At 37.7% G+C, this 20631-nt stretch overlaps 1 protein-coding gene across 1 annotated transcript; it reads left to right on the top strand.

Moving 5' to 3' along the window:
- Window positions 1–4474: 4474 nt before the first annotated feature.
- syn1 (synapsin I) lies at window positions 4475–20208 on the top strand (the record flags this gene model as incomplete). Its single annotated transcript, XM_079827121.1, has 13 exons — window positions 4475–4782; window positions 6021–6078; window positions 6787–6878; window positions 7552–7708; window positions 8954–9043; window positions 10191–10253; window positions 10445–10587; window positions 10707–10781; window positions 12998–13100; window positions 13202–13330; window positions 14662–14734; window positions 17461–18055; window positions 20067–20208. The coding sequence occupies 13 exons, from the start codon at window positions 4475–4477 to the stop codon at window positions 20206–20208; spliced, it is 2028 nt and encodes a 675-aa protein (XP_079683247.1).
- Between the last annotated feature and the right edge of the window lie 423 nt (window positions 20209–20631).

Here is a 20631-nt window from a genome sequence, read left to right as displayed (position 1 = left end):
GACTACAGTAAATATCTATCTTATCTTATATCTTATATACAACTATGCCAAATTATTATCATTCTTTTATGATGTATATTTGCATGGCTCTGTTTGATCATCAATTTCAGTTTATAAAAATGCAGCACGATTTCACACTTTCATTGTGTATTTCGATGCGTATGTTTATTTATATTTAATTGTTTACAGTATACTTAATTTTGTGTGTAGTTCATGTTTTAAACATTTAGGTTATTTTTTTAAAACATAACGTAACCCACACAGCCTTTGCAAAAGAAGCATTGTTTCAACAAATAGTCAAAGATTTGCAGCTTGATGGCTGTTTTCCATAATATGTATAGGTGTGTATGTGTAAACGGCGTCTGTTGTTTTGAATGGCACCGTCTGTCTGAACCATTCATGTGTTGTTTATGAATACTTTTGCTCATTCATTAATGGAACAGCTTTGTGAAGGTGGGTAAAGCTCCTTTTGTTAATTTGATGGCTCAGAATTAGGGTCAACACCAGGAGTGACAATTCACTTCAATTCATGTCATGCATATGTGCACTGTATGGAGAGACTTGAGAAACTGGTTCCAGATGCAGGATGACAACTATTTTCTCAAGGGAAAGGGACCCCTTTTCCTGTAAAAACAACTCTTTGTGAATCCACTAACAAGGGGGAAGAGTATGTGGTGTAAAACAATTGAGCACCACAGTGTGTGTGTGTGTTTTAGTGCTGCTCTAAAAACAGCAGAGCACTGAGAAACAGTCTGAGATACAATAAATAACAATACATGCTCAACAAATGTTCTACAAATAGCACAATGAGCTGCAACAATATTAAAACAGTAAATGATGTACACTACTATTTGGGGTCAGTAAGATTTGTTCTTTTTCAAAGTAACTAATACAATATTGAATGCATCCCTACTTATTCAGCAAGGATGCATTAAATCAATCAAAAGTGACAGCAAAGGCTTTACCATTGCCACAAAACATTATATTCCAAACAAATGTTAAGCAGCACACGTTTTCAACATTGATAATAATAAGACATGTTTCTTGAGAAGCAAATCAGCATAGAATGATTTCTGAAGGATCATGTGACACTGAAGACCAGAGTAATGAAAATAAAAATAATAATATTTTTAGTGCTGTCAGATCGATTAATCGCATCCAAAATAAAAGTTTGTGTAAAAAATTTAAAGTCTCCAATTTAAAACATTTTCTAGTGACTGGTCACATCTACATTTTTTAGTTGGCCAAATTGAATTTCTGTGAATAAAATTGTATCAATTCACAGAAATTCAATTTTGCCAACTGAAAAATGTAGATGTGACCAGTCACTAGAAAATGTTAAAAATGTAGATGTGACCAGTCACTAGAAAATGTTAAATTGAAGACCTGAATTTTTTTTACAGTGTATTTGAATACACACAGCACTATTTGATTTGACTGCACTAAATATTTAATATCATTGTGTGTACTAGTAGTAACACATATAACTACTACAAACAATTATATAATTAAATACAATTTTATTTTGTACTCTTATTTTATCTTCAACAAAGCATGTATGTATTTTTCAGATATCCAATATAGCAATGTTGCTTACTGTATATGTTCGGGGTCAATTTAAGCCTGGCAAAAAACAGATTGTAAAAAAAACTACAACTACAACAACAACAAATCCAGCTAGACATTAAGGCTAAAATTTTGTTTATAGTTATCTCTTAAAAAAAAAACTTAAATCTATATGTATTAATCTATATAGGGGATAACGCTCATAAAGTCCTGTCTCATGTTGCATTGTGCGCCTGAAGGTGTCTGCTGCTGCCCACACCTCCATTTTGTGCTAATGTGGGTGTAACTGATTCACTACTCAAGTAAAGCCTGTAAACAATGCTTTGTTTATTGATAGGGTCTGACTGTCTGAGGTCCTATTTCATTACCAAACAGACATGGTTAAAGATCAAAGGCTATGTTATATATTAATAAGGCAGTAAATTAGTTATTAATGTATTGTGTTGCAATGGGTGGAGCCTGTATACATATGTTTCTCCATTTGAAAGTCAGTCTACTTGTCACACAGACTGTATTTCAGTAACTTTTGAGTAAAATATCAAATTATTTACACATGATTTTTCCCCCCACTGGATGTGATATTGCATGTTTGCTTCAAACACTTAGTTCAACACAGTAAAATATGTTTGTGAATACTATCCAATATCCAATCGTATCAGTTTCATTTAGTTTTCATATATGTCAGCTCAGGCACGTAATTTCTTTATCAGTAGGTCAAATGTAGAATTTTTTTATCTTTTTTTTTTTTTTTTTTAATTTCAATTTCACTTTTTTCACTTTTGGTGCATGTTGCTACAAATAGTTTTCTTAAATACATTACCTTTCTGATCTTTTTTTATTTTTTATTTATTTACTTCTTTACTTTATAGTAGTGATGAAAGTAGCAACAGATCCTTTCTCCCAAATATTTTGGAGAAATCGGGTGACTTGGATCTGTCCATCGGTTAATGATTGGCTGAAGGCAGATCTGAATGCATGCTGTCAGTCAATTGTAAAAAAGGGGCAGACCATGAGTGGAGAAATCCGGCAGATGTTACCACTCACCATAACCGTCAAGTTATGACATTTTAATTACACATTACGAGGTCATAAAAATAAGACAAACAATAAGACAAAATTAAATATTTCCTAGAGCAAAAAGTGTGACAACTAGCCCCGATCTCTCTTATCAACCACAACATTAAGATCATATAGATTCACTGTCCGTGGTGCTGAAATCACAGACAGGGAGGAGTATTTCCACAAGAACTGTCCAGAGTACTGAAAACCCATCCTTGCTTTACAAAGATGAAAATTCCTTTTGAAAAAGTCTACAATAAAATAAAAAAATAATCATCATATATATATGCAAAACTATACTAAACAATTATAGTATAATATAAAAAATACGGACCCACTTTATATTAGGTGGCCTTAACTACTATGTACTAACATTTTAATTAATCATTTGATACAATGCACTTATTGTGTGCATACATGTTTTTACATTGTACTTACATTTTAAAAAATACCTGCATGTAATTACATCTGTAATTAATTTCTGTAGTTATTTGTAATTACACAGTTGACACTTCCCTTACACCTAACCCTACCCTTAAACTTACCCATACCACCACACCTGTCCCTAACCCTACCCGTATCCCACTTCAATATCAGCTAAAGTGTTTTGTAATACAATTTGAACACAGTAAGTACATTGTACTTGAGGTCACCTATTAGAAAGTGGGGCCAAAAATACACCTAGGTATATGATTTTTCAAAAGTTTTTATAATAATAAGTTGGCATAAGGGTCCGAAATTAACAATGCAGGATTCAAAACAAAAATGCAACAGAAAGTTCCAGAACCAACACTGCTCCAACATAATATTTTAAGTAGGCCTACATTATTTTGCATAAGTTAATACTAAATATATTCAAGACGAGCAGTCCTATAATTCATTGTCAATTAGTATCTGAGGCTTTTCTTCAAAGCCTTACAGCAGCCCTATGTACAAGGACAGTCCTGAGGGAACAGCCTGGGTGTAGGTGTGTTGCTCAAGGGCACCATGGTGACAGTTCAAGGATCTCCACCTGCAGAGTTTAAACCTTTTTGTTACAAGCTGTTTAATCACTAGGCAGCACCACCCACTGCCAATGATGTTCAATCGATATCTCTCGCTTCCTTAAAATCAACACAGACACATGTCAAAAAACCGTCTTGCCTTCCCATTCATCGCATCTAAACAATTACATCCCGGACCTGTCCCGTGCGTAAAGAACGTGCGCAACGGTAGAAAGCGATGATGGGTCAGAAAAACGACGAGGGGAAAACACTGGGCGGATTGCAAGGATTGGATGGCGCGAGTGATGCAATCCCTGCATCCTCCGAAGCCCCAACCGGATCACAGAGAATCTGGCCGGAGATTTTGCCTCACCGAGTTTCATTTATGACAATTACTACCTTCACCGAGCGAGCACACTTTTAACAAGTGCCTCTTCGTTAGGATTGTTTTTCTCCACGCCCGTGGATTAGGATCTAAACATCATCAACATAGATGGAAGGAGCTTAATATCGTTATGCCAATTGTTGAACAAGCTTCTCGGTGATGTAAGTCAATCCACCACAATAATTACGAGCATTTCTTTATGCATATTTAATCGTGGTCTCAATAAAGCGTTGATTTGGTTTCTTTCATTTGTTGCAGTGCTGCGTTGCATGTTGTGAAGCACGACCTTTGCTTTGAGGTGCACCCTGGAGAATTGCGTATCGACTCATTTTCGCGTCTCGTTTTATGCTGAAACACTCGTTTGCATCCTAGAAATCAGATTTATAATTTAGTCGGTTTGGAATATTTTTTTTTTTTTTTTTTTTTTTTGCGTGCAGAACCTACAAGGTAATTTACCGTCGCATCCTTTTTCATCTTCACCATGAATTACCTGCGACGTCGACTCTCGGACAGTAATTTCATGTCCAACTTGCCCAATGGCTACATGGGCGATCTACAGCGGCCCGAACCACCGCAGCAGAGCCCAGCCCCGGTGCTCTCGCCCGGCTCTCAAGAGAGGCGTCAACCCCCCAGCCAGACTACGGGCGCCGGCTTCTTTTCCTCCATTTCTAACGCAGTCAAACAGACCACCGCCGCCGCTGCCGCCACCTTTAACGAGGCCACCGAGAGAGGAATCGGCTCGAGCAGCGCCAAGATCCTCCTGGTCATTGATGACCAGCAGACAGACTGGTAAGACGCGTGATCCTAAGGAAATCTCAGCGTTTTGAATACAACACAATGGCTTGGAGTTTATGAACAGAATATTTGAGAGTATCAGAGGTGTTCGTTTCATACTTGCACCTGAGGTGTAGCTCGTGCTAATACAGGCCAAAAGGAGTCACTATCCAAATGTCGTGACTCATTAGTCTATGGGCCTTTTTGGCACGCGCGCCCGTGTATTTGTGGGTGTGTCCGCGCGTGTGTTTGTGCGCATTTCACAGTCCAGTTAATGGAGAAGCAGCGAGACCTTACGGCACAGTAAATTACATTAACTGTTGAGTCAAGATTAAAAGGTCCTGTGATGTTGCCTTGTTGGGTTTCAGACCAGACTGGCTCAGCTTAAAAAAAAAACGTCTTTGAAAATGACCTGGTAATTGAGGCACTTTTGGAGTTATCACATATTAAACCCTCTGGAGGACGTCTGAACCCTTGCCAGGGTGGATCAAATGTCTTGTTTTATACTCAAGGAACTAATGTATTTCAAGAAATATATTTATGCCACCCGTTCCTGTATAATGGGGTTAATGGATTGGCTGTCTTTAGAGTTCTTGTAAGAACTTATGGGTTCCTCAGAGAACTGTCTTTTTTTTTGCAAGGATGCCTGGAGGTTCTCAAGAGGTTTTTTCTCATATGTTGGTGCCTCAAGTATCTTTACAATTTTGATGTGTGTGATGTTTCTCTCGCTGTTTCCCTATGAGGGCTGCTGACACATTTACTAGAATATTAAAACCAACATCATCAAAAACTTAATTTCATATGCATTTTAGAAACTTTTTAGTGGATACAACATTTCCATCCATCCATCTATTTATTTGTTTATTTAGTGACTGAAAATAATGCTGCATGGAATATTTTAACACGGTAATTAGTTTAATTAGAAATTAGTTACCATCACTATTATACTGATGTGAAATTTTATGTGTAAAACATGCATAATTGGCAAGATAATAATCTGTTTTGAGGTTAAAAAGTATAATGGTATATACATTTAGGAATATTATGACAGTTTGAGACGCATAGCATAAAATCACATAGTTACTGACATTGCAACAAAACCCTTCCCAAAGAATCCATGCTTGATGATTGTTTGAAATACATAATTTTCACACCATTTCACGGTTGCATAATCCAGTTTGGACACAGTTGAAGTGTTTTTGACTCACAAGAATACAGACATTTTCCTTCTTTCTTGATCTTTCTTCCTTTAGGGCAAAGGTGTTCAGAGGCAAGAAGGTTCATGGAGAATTTGACATCAAAGTAGAACAGGTGGGAAGTTTTTATTTTTATTCTTCCAAACTACCAGAGCAGTACAACTCTACAATGTGCTTGTGTAATGAATTTGATGTTGCCAAAACACATTGTGTATTGTTATCAATCTGAGAGGAAATTGCAAATACAGGGCCTTTGTCATTTCTTTAATGGCATTTGTTTGTGTTTTTGAAATGGGATAGGACAATATATCAACAGTCCCTAGTAATGAAAAGCAAGATTTAATCTATTCTAGAGGAGGATAAAAGAAAATTAATCTGTTCTTTAAATAATATCCTTTAAATAATTAGTCATGGACGAGACAGATTTGGTGGTAGCTTTACAATAAGCCAAGAGTGATTTCTACCAGAAGAAATATTTTTATTGAACTGCTTGCATTTATGTTTGGTTAGAGTTTTATATGCAATCTATTAATTAATCTAGGGATTTATGTAAGACTTTGGCAACAATCTGGAACACCAGACACAGAAATACAAAATGCCCTTTTAACAATTTCACATTTGTGTTCTGAATTTTTAATGATATGTCAGTCGAAAACCTTGTGTTATAAGGAATGCTTTAAAAAGCCCTTTTTGTAGTTAAAATAACCACACTGGCTACCCATCACAGGCCCCAGGAGCTGTTTTAGTGTATTGACAACATCATGTTATTGATCATATGCATTGATCCTTTCATTTCATCTGGTGATTTTCATTGATTTTCAAGGCTGAGTTTTCTGAGGTTAATCTGGTGGCTCACGCAACGGGAAGCTATAGCGTGGACATTGAGGCCTTCCGTAATGGCAACAAAATCACAAAGTAGGTTTCAGATTTTAGAGCTCTTCCAGAATTTTTTCTTTATTGCACAGATAAACAATGTAATTCAGTGGGTTTTACAGTCCTTTGTTGTCTAATTTAGTTTGCATACAATTATAGAAATATATAAAAAAGTTTGAGATGAATGTATGTTAGGAATATTTAGAGCAGAAGTCAAGAGGATTAGTTGAATAAACTACATTTACTGTACATTCAACTGTATATATAGACACTGCATACGTACACTCTAAAAAAAAAAGGTTCTATATGGCACCAAAAATAGTTCTTGGCTCGTAATCATAGGGGAACCTTTTTTAGTGCTATATAGCACCATTTTTGGTGCTTCAGTGGTTCTTCAGCGGTTCTTCAGAGGTTCTTCAGTGGTTCTTCAGAGGTTCTTCACCGGTTCTTTGACTAAGGTGCTATATAGCACCTCTGAAGAACAACTGAATATAGCACTAAAAAAGGTTCCCTTATGATTACGAGACTTTTTTTTTAGAGTGTAGATAGATAGATAGATAGATAGATAGATAGATAGATAGATAGATAGATAGATAGATAGATAGATAGATAGATAGATAGATAGATAGATAGATAGATAGATAGATAGATAGATAGATAGATAGATCACAGTATTTTACTGATAATAATTACCAACATTTCTATGGTCATTTAGGTGTTTCAAGCCAGATTTTGTGCTGGTGCGACAGCATGCTTTCAGCATGGCCAAGAATGGCGACCACAGGAACATTGTGATTGGACTTCAGTATGCTGGTCTGCCCAGTGTCAATTCCCTTCATTCTGTCTACAACTTCTGTGACAAACCATGGGTGGTGAGCATACACACATCAGTCCATACTGATCAACCGATTAAGGATGTTCTTATGAATCCAAAATAGGAAATATTCATGTATTTTGAACACGTCGCCATTCATTAGAAAATTAAACATTTTCGGATATGGGATTCCCACAGTCATGCAAAATAGTGTTTTCCAGGCCTGTAAAAAAGTATGGAAATAAATCAAATCCATAAAGTCCTGGAAATTTCTATAGTTAATATACATGCTCTGCTCTAAAAAGTTCACTGGCCTTATACTGCTTCATGTATATTGAGAAATATATAAATCATTTTCTTTAGTCAGTTATTTAATGAACTGGTTCAAGCTGGTTCTGAATCAAGTTCATTTTTAAAGGATTAGTTCACTTCAAAATGAAAATGTCCTGATGATTTACTCACCCCAATGTTATCCAAGACATTCATGTCTTTCTTTCTTCAGTCGAAAAGAATTTAAGTTTTTTGAGGAAAACATTTCAGGATTTTTCTCCATATAATGTATTTAAATGGCAACCAAAATATTGAAGGTCCAAATCAATGCAGTTTCAAAGGGCTTTGAAGTGCTTCAAAGGGCTCTGCACGATCCCAGCTGAGGAATATGGTGTTATCTAGCGAAACGATTGGTAATTTTCAAAAAAACAAAACAAATGTATATACTTTTTAACCACAATTTTTCGTCTTGTGCTGGTCTGCGATGCGCAAGGCATTACATAATCACGCTGGAAAGGTCACACTGGACGTGGGTGGAAGTACCGCCCCATTGTTTAGAAAGTGAATGTGCGAAGCATAGATATGTTTACGTATCTATGGTGCGAAGACTTCCACATACGTCTAGCGTGACCTTTACAACATGATTACGTAATGCCTGGCATGTTGCAGACCAGCACAAGACCAACATTTTGGTTGCCATTGAAATACATTAAATGGAGAAAAATCCTGAAATGTTTTCCTAAAAAAACTTAATTTCTTTTCCACTGAAGAAAGAAAGACATGGACATCTTGGATAGCATTGGGGTGAGTAAATTATCAGGAAATTTTCTTTTTGAAGTGAACTAATCCTTTAACAACTGTAAAGGCCATGGGAAAAAAAAGTGTAGGAATAAATATATGTCATATTTCCAGTTAGAAATAGAGCGTTATCAAAATGGCATTCATACAATTTTACAATTGAATGTCCTTAATTACTGCTGCATAATATTTGTCTCTATGTATGTCTGTGTGCGGGTCGCCATGCATCTATCAGTTCGCTCAGTTGTCCAGATTGTACAAGCAGTTGGGTCCAGAGGAGTTCCCACTGATCGACCAGGTTTATTACCCCAACCACAAGGAGATGGTGAGTGTTTAACCATCTGTCCCTTTCCTTTTCAACAGTAAGCCCTGAGCTATAGGGCAGTAGCCGGTCCCACTGGACCCAGTACAAAGCTCCCATCTGTGGCAGAGACAGCGGTGCCTGGATGCAGTAAATAGTCAAATATACAGGGCTCATGCATATTCAGTGCCCCAGTTCGGCATTGCTCCTCTCAACTTAGCCCTGTCTAGACTAGAAATGTTATAAACCTCAGAATAGTATAATGTGTGTGGTACATCATGGTTCTTATAAACATAGTTCAGGGTTTAACAGGAGACGGAGGCTTGCTGCAGTGCCACCACCTCCTCCTATTCCTGCACTGCAGGCATCTTTACACACAAATGATCCCAGACACACTCTCTGCCAGAATGTTTTCCTCTCTCGCCGGCCTTTTTCTAAGATAAAGCACAGCAGACTTAGACATAATTTTGTGGGCTCATTTTGTGCCTAAGCAGGAAGATTTTGCTCTCGCATTTCTCCAACTGCAGCAATATAAAGAAGATGCCTATCAAGTACCACTGAGACTACAAATACAACATGTTCTCCTATTAATAAATAGTAAACCAACTTGTTGTTGGTGTCGTTTTCTCCTACATTATTCACTCGGATAATAAAAATATCATGCCAGTATTGTGTATTAACATTTGTAATAAGAACATGGTTGAGTAATGGCATGGATAGAATTGATAGAACAATAAATTCTTATGTTCACCATTTATGTGACTAAAAATAAAAAACAACAATAATAATTCACATAATAACTCATTATTTTCACAATTTAATATCTTTTCAAACGTAATTTATTCCTGTGACGGCAAAGCTGAATTTTCAGCATCATTACTGAAGATGTTGTTAGATGTTCTTCAGTGTCACACGATCCTTCAATAATCATTGTAATATGCTGGCTTGGTGCTCAAGAAACATTTCTTATTATTATTAAGGTTGAAAACAGCTGCTTAATATTTTGGCAGAAACAGTGATAAATTTTTTTCAGGATTCTTTGATGAATAGAAAGCTCAAAAGAACAGCTTTTATTTGAAATAGAAACTGCAACATAAGAGCCAATAATTTAATGCATCCGTGAACAATAAAATTATTATTTAATATCTTAATATATCACTCTTGTCATTAGATCACTACACCTGGCTTTCCTGTGGTAGTGAAGATGGGTCATGCTCACTCTGGTATGGGAAAGGTATGACTGAAACCCTTTCCTATACATTCATATCAAGTGTTATTTTTAAAATATATGATAAAAAATGTATTCATTAAATTGTATTTGTACTTCAATTACTTAGAAAGCCCAAACTATCCATATTATTGTATGGCTTGTTTGGTCTTTTTGTGGCTACAGCAGAATCAGTGCAATTCAAATTCTCTGTACAGGTCAAAGTGGACAATCAATACGATTTCCAAGACATTGCTAGTGTTGTGGCTTTGACAAAGACATATGCCACATCTGAACCTTTTATCGATGCCAAGTATGACATCCGAATCCAGAAAATTGGTGACAATTACAAGGCCTACATGTAAGAGATTACAACTACATTATTGTTCTCAGTGGCATGATGGCATATATAGCTTTGGTAATATCACAGGAACTGGTTTTAAAACACTGTAACTTACCTGCTGTTGTGTTGTTGGACAGGAGGACATCTATATCTGGCAACTGGAAGACCAACACAGGATCAGCCATGTTAGAGCAGGTGGCCATGTCTGACAGGTAAGTAAATTCTTACAAGATGTTCTTTCTGCCATGATACAAGGCATATTATACAGCTCCTATAACATGACATCAGATAACCTTATTAGATGTTTGCTTGTCTAAAAATGACATATTTTGCATAATTTAACATATGATGTATTATGCATATCATGTGCTAATAGCTCATCAGCTGCCTCCGTAGACAGCATTATGAGACATTAAATGGTAAGACACCTCATTTTAGGCAGCATCGCATTTTCATTCAACATGGCGGATGAAGCAAGAGAAATGTAGAATATAATAATATACTCATGAATTCATTAATATTGCATTCACTCTTGAACATTACTTTGCCTTTATTGAAATCAATTGTACGTCGGTATCTCCTGTGCTTTTCTCACTAGTCGCTTCCTACGTAAAGTGTTCCAAATAAGCCACTACTGATTTTCCATTTTAGTTAGAATGCAGAAAGCAGCAAGGAAACTCAATAGGATTTGGACCAGAATTGTTTTATCATTAGTGCATTTAAAAACTTTTGCCATTAGAAAACTACTGTCAGGGTTTACTAAAGACACGCAGTTAAAAAATAGCGCTGAAAAGGCGTGGATAAGGATTTTTTTGCGGGTGACCTTTCAGATGCAAAATTTATGGGAGGAGAGTATTTAAACGGTTAGTTCATCCAAAAATGAAAATAATATCATTTATTACTCACCCTCATGCCGTTCCACACCCGTAAGACCTTTGTTCATCTCCGGAACACAAATTAAGATATTTTTGTTGAAATCAGATGGCTCAGTGAGGCCAGCAATGACATAAAAACATATTTAAATCAGTTCATGTGAGTACAGTGGTTCAATATTAATATTATAAAGCGACGAGAATATTTTTGGTGCGGGAAAAAAACGAAATAACGACTTAAATAGTGATGGCTGATTTCAAAACACTGCTTCATGAAGCTTCGGAGCATTATGAATCAGTGAGTCGAATCATGATTCGGATCGCGTGTCAAACCGCCAAACTGTTGAAATCACGTGACTTTGGCGCTCCGAACCGCTGATTCGATACGCTCCGAAGCTTCATGAAGCAGTGTTTTGAAATCGGCCATCACTATAAGGTGTTATTTAGTTTTTTTTGGCGAACCAAAAATATTCTCGTCTCTTTATAATATTAATATTGAACCACTGTACTCACATGAACAGATTTAAAAATGTTTTTAGTACATTAATGGATCTTGAGAGAGGAAATGTCATTGCTGGCTATGCAGGCCTCACTGAGCCATCGGATTACAACAAAAATATCTTCATTTGGGTTCTGAAGATGAACAGAGGTCTTACGGGTGTGGAACGGCATGAGGGTGAGTAATAAATGACATTATTTAAATTTTTGGACGAACTAACCCTTTAAATGCAAGGTGATTTACTAAGGTTTGTGCTAGTCAATTTACAGTTTTTTACGCCATTATTTACCGCCTCAAAAAAGCATGGTCACGTACTGATCTTTCCACTCCCATCTGCGTCTTTCACGCTAATTTGCCCTGTTTAGTAAATCAGGCTAATAAAATGCAATAATAATAATAAAGGTCTTTGTTTGCTTGCAAGGCTGCACAATTTGGCCAAAACTTGTGATTATATATAAATATGACTATATTATTATTATTATATAAAAATATTAAACAAAATGATTATTTCACAGTAAAATAAAAAATATTTAAGAAAAACAATAACACTATACAATACTAATATTTAAGGCTGTCTTAATTTCTTAATTTTCAAACGATACACCATCAAGCTTTTATTTTCAAGTGTTATAAGCCACAAACTGCAAACCGAGCTTCACTGAGACACTGAAAACACCAGATCATGAGTTGCTTGTGTGTAAAAAAACACGCTGTGCCTTTGCGAGTTGATAATCACACAAGCCCTATCACGATTTTTCTTTAAATTTTAATCATCGTAGTGATGTAAAAATCATTTACATGCAAAATTATGAGGGATTTGTTTTTTCAAAAGCTTGCACTGAACACGTATCACACATTCTTAACTGACTTTTTAAAAACAAAAATGTGTTAGTTTGCTGTAAGAGGCTTTTCAATCAAAACAGTCGATGCCAAATATTAATGTCTTGCACTGCAGTAATCCTGAATCCTTTGTTTACTCTGGGCAGTGTGTTGTTAGTGTGGGTGGATGCTTTTAGTGGAATGCACAGGGTCATCATTTGCACTTTTCCCCCTGCAGGTATCGTATGTGGGTGGACGTATGCTCTGAGGTTTTCGGGGGTCTTGATATATGCGCTGTAGAAGCATTGCATGGTAAAGATGGTCGAGATTACATCATAGAGGTAACAACATCTGCAAAAACATGCAGCTTTCAAAATCACTTTATGACATACCCATAGTGCCACATACAACTGATTTATGTGTGTGTATGTGTGTCTATTAGGTGGTGGGCTGCTCAATGCCTCTCATAGGAGACCAGCAGGATGAGGACAGGGCTCTGATGGCTGATCTTGTTGTGGCTAAAATGAACCAGACCATGCTACACACATCTCCCACTCCAGTCCGTTCTCAGGTTAACACACTAGCTTCAAAACATCCTCATATATTCTCAACCCAGGCTCATTGGATAATGTATTCCTGCAAAATTATATTACATTCCTTAATGCATGGTTAGTGACACTCTCAAAGTGAAATATCCAGTGAGTGGCACTAAAAGTGTGTTCAGTTATGCAAAACAGATGAATGTGAATCTGGCAACGTTATTGCATTGGTTGTTGTACGTAATGCAGCAGTTTGGAAATAAAATATCTGGTGAGTGGTGCTAAAAGTTTAATGCTTTAAGGCATTTGAAAATAACCTAGAACCTACGCTAAACTCTACAATAAACATAAACCATTGTCTTTAAAGCAAATGTGAGCTAAAAACGTGCAACCATGGTATTTTAGCTTGCTTCAACAGGTCTTTCAGCTCTTTTATCATGGCTGTACTAGGTCAGCTACTTAGTTATTACATCAGAAAAAATCTAATTGTATTAGTTTACAAATAATGCACTATAGTATAACATTATTGTGCAAAATACTGGGGAAAAAAGCATTTATTAATGAATAATCTGCCCCTGTAATCATCATTTGTGTGAAATGGAATAAAATTAGTATATTCTCATGTGAGATTTTGAAAAAGCTCTGCTCCATACAAAATAAGGTTGCTTCGGTTGATGGATCAAAATATTGATATTGCTTGATAGCATTTCTGACCTAAGAACATGCATACAAAAACTAAATTTTTTGGTTATGCAGCATACAGCAGTGCAATTCGGCTTTAATACATTAAAATTGTGTAGTTTCCACAGACCAGTCATTATTATTTTTTATTTAGATGTTGCAAAACATGAAAAATATGATGCAAAACTTGTCTCAGCATGAGTTTGAGATCCTTTTTGATTGCAGTGCAGAGACTGCTTTTCTCTGTTATTCCCAAAGCTGTGATTGTAATGATTCATAGCCACACAGATGGGAGAGAATAAGAGCGAGAATTGCCTTTAATGCATAAGCTAGGGACTCAAACAACATCTCTCATCACTGCTCTGCATCAAACCGCTTGGTTTAATTCCCTCCACATTTGTGCTAAACTGATTGCCTGAAGATTAATGACTGCATGTTTTGTCTGCATCAGCCATTTATTTATGTTTCGAGAGTGATGTTCAGCAAATTTGGACGTTACAGCTGTTTTAAGGTCTTATTTGAGAAGGAACACTTTTTTATAAGAGTGGCTAAAAGTGTTTCTAAAAATACTAAAACTTGCACTGAAAACTCGCGGGGGCCAGCATTCTGTTTCTGTGTGTTTCGAATGGTAACATCTGATATACTCTTCTATCAACCTTCCAATGTCTGTTTTATATACTAGGTCCCAGCTGTTTCACCTCAACCCATCTCTCAGTCTAATGTCCCACAGGCACAACAGCGCCCTCCTCCACAGGGTAAGGGATTACAATATTGCAATAATGAAGCAAACCTTAAAGGGATAGTTTACAAATGAATGAAAATTCAGTCACCTTTGTGTCGTTCCAAACCTGTATGACTTTCTTTCTTGTGTTAAACATATAAGGAGTTTTACATAATATGAAAGTGGATAGTGATTTTTACTGGTCATAAGTGCACCAAGTTCCAATCACTTTCAAGGCCACAGGTGTATAAAATCAAGCACCCAGGCATGCAGACGCTTCTACAAACATTTGTGAAAGAATGGGTCAGTGAATTCAAGCGTGGTACCGTGAAAATTCCACTAAATATTCCACTGTCAACTGTTAGTGATATTATAACAAAGTGGAAGCAATTGGGAACAACAGAAACTCAGACACGAAGTGGTAGGCCATGTAAAATCACAGAGCGGGGTCAGAGCATGCTGAGGCGCACAGTGAGCAGAAGTCACCACCATTTTGCAGAGTCAAGAGCTACAGACCTCCAAACTTTGTGTGGCCTTCAGATTAGCTCAAGAACTGCGTAGAGAGCTTCATGGAATGGGTTTCCATGGCCGAGCAGCTGCATCCAAGCCTTACATCACCAAGTGCAATGCAAATCGTCAGATGCAGTGGTGTGAAGCACGCCGTCACTGGACTCTAGAGCAGTGGAGATGCGTTCTCTGGAGTGACGAATCATTCTTCTCTGTCTGGCAATCCGATGGACGAGTCTGGGTTTGGCGGTTGCCAGGAAAACAGTACTTGCTTGACTGCATTGTGCCAAGTGTCAAGTTTGGTGGAGAGGGGATTATGGTGTGGGGGTTGTTTTTCAGGGGTTGGGCTTGGCCCCTTAGTTCCAGTGAAAGGAACTCTTAATGCTTAAGCATACCAAGACATTTTGGACAATTTCATGCTCCCAACTTTGTGGGAACAGTTTGGGGATGGCCCCTTCCTGTTCCAACATGACTGCGCACCAGTGCACAAAGCAAGGTCCATAAAGACATCGATGAGCGAGTTTGGTGTGGAGGAACTTGACTGGCCTGCACAGAGTCCTGATCTCAAGACGATAGAACAACTTTGGGATGAATTAGAGTGTCCAAAATAAGTCCCTGACCTCACAAATGCGCTTCTAGAAGAAGGGTCAAAAATTCCCATAAACACACTCCTAAACCTTGTGGAAAGCCTTCCCAGAAGAGTTGAAGCTGTTATAGCTGCAAAGGGTAGTCCAACTGGCAATGGTATAACTATTGTGTAACTATGGTATAAATATTGCCACCTTTGGCAATATAGTGTATATACGTAGTACATTCAACTTATAAGTCTTATGAAGCCGTACAATAGCTTTATAGCAGGAAAAGTTATTTATAATATTTATCTTCCCCAAAGCTTTCAAATCTCATTTGCATTTTCAAATGAAGCATTTGCCACATGAAGACGGGTTTGATATTAATGATGCCAGATATTGTGTACAACGGAATATTGAATAGAGGGCGGGGCTGGATTTTAGTGCACATCCTCATCATCTCCAGCTCGCAGCAGACTGACGGTTGGAGGGAAATGGTTAAGGATGTCAGAGAAGGTACACCATTCCATAGAGGAAGCCAATTTTCAGATCTTTACTAAAGATTATAAAGAGACAAACTTGAATTAATTGTTCACCACAAGACAAGTAATGTGCAACAATAAAGTAAAAAGCTTTTTTTGATAGGTAATTTTCATTACATGCAAACTTAAACTTAATTTTGTATTACATGGCATTTATCAAGCAACACCAAAAGACAAGAGCTGCTCAATATATTAATCTCTACTATGAATTGTTTGTCGGCAAAAAGTTTTATGTAACAAAATTGACTATGCGCATGTAGTGCGATGGAAAAGAGATTACAACACCTTTCCATAAAGAAATGGAAATTAAAAATTTGAAATAAAATGTTAATCGCGCTGAATTTTCGTGACATGCTTCCTTCATAAACTCAAGGTATACTTCGTGTTTTTATGCATACGCAAGTGTACGGGCACGGTCGAACGCACAGCCTTGTTAAGTAGTACTTCATTTGACTTGTACACGTACACAGGTGTTCGATGCATGCACAGTTTTGAGCAATCTCTCGCCACGAGTTACAACCCATGTAAATACAGCAAAAAAACACACATACTCTTCTGATGACAAAATTTGCGTCGCGATCACTGTACGCTGACGCGGACGCGTAAAAAGGAAGTATACTTTGGGCATTAAACAGGTCTTTATGTTACAAATCCCGAGACACTTTTGCAGACAGAATAAACTCATACAGTTTGGAATGACAGGGTTAATAAATGAAGACAGATTTTTCTAAATATCAATAGATCTCTGATAACTGTAAATATTAAAAGTTTGTGCTTAACATAAGAGTGGGTGCAGCCATTGGTAACTTTAATGTGCCAGGATTCCAGTGTCAATCGCTTCCAATTATTTTACTTGTAAAAAAACAGAAAAACTGCATACTGTTTATTTTATTTCATTATCATATTGATAATTGTGGAAACCATGCTACATTTTCTGAATAGAAAATAGAAAAAGATTATTTGCTGAATAGAAAGTTCTAAAGATCAGCATTTATTCGAAAACAGAGATCTTTTGTAACATTATGAATGTCTTAAATCGGAAGTCTTGCACATTTAAAGAAAATGTATGCTTATTTCCGCATTGCAAAATAAAGTGGATATTCCAACCATGTTTACACTGTAAAAATGAGCTCTGTTTTTAGGAGGTCCACTACAAGCAGCTGCTAGCCCTACTCCTGCCCGTCAAGGAGCCCCACCGCAGCAGCGGCCCTCTCCCCAGGGCCAGCCCCCTGCCCAAACCCAGTCTGTGACCAGCCCTAATGCTCAGAACCCCCCTGCTCAACAAACCCGGCCCAATCAGCCCCCACAGCGACAAGCCAGTCAAGGGTCTGCAGGTCAGCAGAGGCCTGCACAGGGTCCCGCCCAACGAGGCTCGGGTGGTTCTCCTCAGTCACAGAGGCCCCAGCAAGGCGGCCCCCAACAGCAGACGCAGAGGCCTCAAACTGGTGTCCAGGGTCCCAAGCCAGCTGGTCAATCCCAACAGAGGCCACAGCAGCCAAGACAAGGCCAGCCAACCAGACAGCCCACCCAGGGTGGGCCGCAGCCAACACAGGACGCCCCACAACCAGCCCCGCAACAGCAGGGTGGTCCTCGCCCTCCTACCACTCAGCAACCACGGCCTACTGCACAGGGCCAGGGAGGCCCAGGAGGCACACGACCTCCTTTGCAGCAGAAGCCCCAACCTCCACAGAAACCAAGTCCTGATCACCCGGCCCTCAGTGGATCGCCGCAGCTTAAGTAAGATGTTTTTTGTCCTCTGTCATATTTGCTTGAAAATTCTATGTTCATTTGACTGAATGTGAAAGTTTTGATTATTCATAAGCATCTGGACTTGTTTTGCCATTTAATGATGATGTTTCATCACCCATACAAGTGACGACAGCAGATGGTGATTCACAAATCACGACATGTTCATGGTACTGATGGCATGACTGACAATAACTGTGTGAATTAAGGTAAAGCAGTGGTTCTCCACCTTTTTGGCCCCCCGGTGTCTACAACAATAAATCTTTTTTTTTTTAAATTACATTTCTACCCATTGAAATATTTTAAAGCTTGGCATTACTAGAGAAATGTATATTCTTCGTAAAGATGCCCATGGGGTTTTACGAATTTATTAAATTACATGATCTTTACCAGGTCTAGAATTACACTTTTAAAATTAGGAGCTCTGGTTCTTCAAAGAAATAATAGTACATATCTGGATTGGGTATGACTATGAATATAGACTTCCAGATTTGATTCAGACTCACAAGGTCTCTATATCTATAATTACTGAACTATTAATTTAAAAAACAAATTGTCATTTGTTCATGAATTGGTTGGTTCATATACTGGTCACAGTGCATGTATGAAAATGAAGACTTCAGATCCAAAAGCCTCTAAGTCCGTCTGACGTTTTTCTTTAAAATAAGCTTTATTGTCAGGCTTCTATGTATAGGTTTCTACCTAAGTACCGGTACTTCTGAATGGGCTGAGGCTGGGATTTAGTGGGTGATTTGAAGTGAAAGTATTTTATGAATGTATGCTATATGCGGAGAGCATTCACTCAGTATCGTTAACTAATTTTTGACCGAAGTGGCTTTTAGAGGCTTTTGCATCTGAACTCTTCAAATATTAATTTTTAAGAAACAGGGCCAAAACTATGCAGTTAGTTAGAATTCAGTGTCAACTGCAGGACTGGAAGCACTGTACAAGTAGATTTTCACGCTGTATTCAAATTAGGTGTTCTATTCATTTTTACACAGCGATGTCACAGATTATTGGTCTGATGGGCCCTTCCTTGACTTGCCAGCCATTTATAATGCCACTATACCCCTTGTAGTTTTAACTAATTCACACAGCCAAAATGAAAATGTAATTATTTATCATTTTTTTATATATAATTAGCTTTATTCAGTCAAAGCCTTTTCCCCCAAAAAAACTAGCTAATAATTATTGTATATATTCCATATGTTGGCCATTGATGTATGGCTACTATCACGGCCGCAACTCTGATGAGCATTAAATGAATGGATAAACGCTCCTGAACAGATTCTGCAAAGCATACTATGATGACTTTAAATATTCAGATTTTGATTATGGTGATGATAATAATGAAAATGACATTTGACAATAATGATGAATGTGGCTTATACATATAGGCAGACACATAATTAAAACAATGGAGATACAGAAGTATGCACTCTAGATGATCTGGTATTTTGCATGCCAAAAAAAGATGGCTTCCTTCAGTCTAACCCCCAAACCATTCATGCACTTGATTGTGGAAATTGCATTTTTCTGAATGGAAACGTGCATTCGATCCATTTTCACTGTGAAGCGGTTGTCAGCGAGTATGAATGTGATCGTCTTATTCCCACTATTCCTCAATTAAGTTCTAAGGTGACTAAAATGATATAATGCAATTTCTTCCAAAATATTACATTACTGAGATGTGCCTCTGCACCTGGTTCTTCGTTTAGGAATAGTGGCCCAGAATAAACAATGATGCAGAATGAAAAGTGCATGTCTCTACATCCATAGATGGCATTTCCCATAAGTCCAAGGGCTGATGTAAACATTGCACTGGAGTCGTGATTGCTTAAATGAATGACACAAAAGAAAGCACATGAATTTCATTCTCTCTCTTTCTCTCACAGCTTATTTCTTTTTCTCTGCCATACCTCTATAAAGCCATCTCCATGGGTTTGCTGCATGACTTTAATAGCCTCTTCCTCTCCTTTATTGCCACTTCTTCTCTTTGTAGCAAATCCCAGTCTCTTACCAATACATTCAACATTCCAGAAACGCCGGCCGCCCAGCACCAAAGTCCTAGTCAGGACGAAGCCAAGGCTGAGACCATCCGCAACCTTCGGAAATCCTTTGCAAGCCTCTTCTCCGTGGAATAAACACACACACACACACACACACACACACACACACACACACACACACACACACACACACACACACACACACACACACACACACACACACACACACACACACACACACACACACACACACACACACACACACACACACACACACACACACACACACACACACACACACACACACACACACACACACACACACACACACACACACACACACACACACACACACACACACACACACACACAGAGAGAGGTTACACAGTCTGAAAAACATAAAAACACAGACTCTCTTGTCAAATATACACAGAAAGGACCAATTATATCGCACTTTGCATTGCACAGCAGATCTGTCAATTTGCAATGCGACATTGATCAAACACTGCCTGCACTGCTCAAGATTGCAATGTGAAGTTAGATATCACAGCATCATTG

Source organism: Gobio gobio, assembly GCF_949357685.1.
Source record: "Gobio gobio genome assembly, chromosome: 10".
Lineage (NCBI taxonomy): Eukaryota > Metazoa > Chordata > Actinopteri > Cypriniformes > Gobionidae > Gobio > Gobio gobio.
Note: the sequence above shows the minus strand (reverse complement) of the source record. Positions and strands in the feature narration are given on the sequence as shown.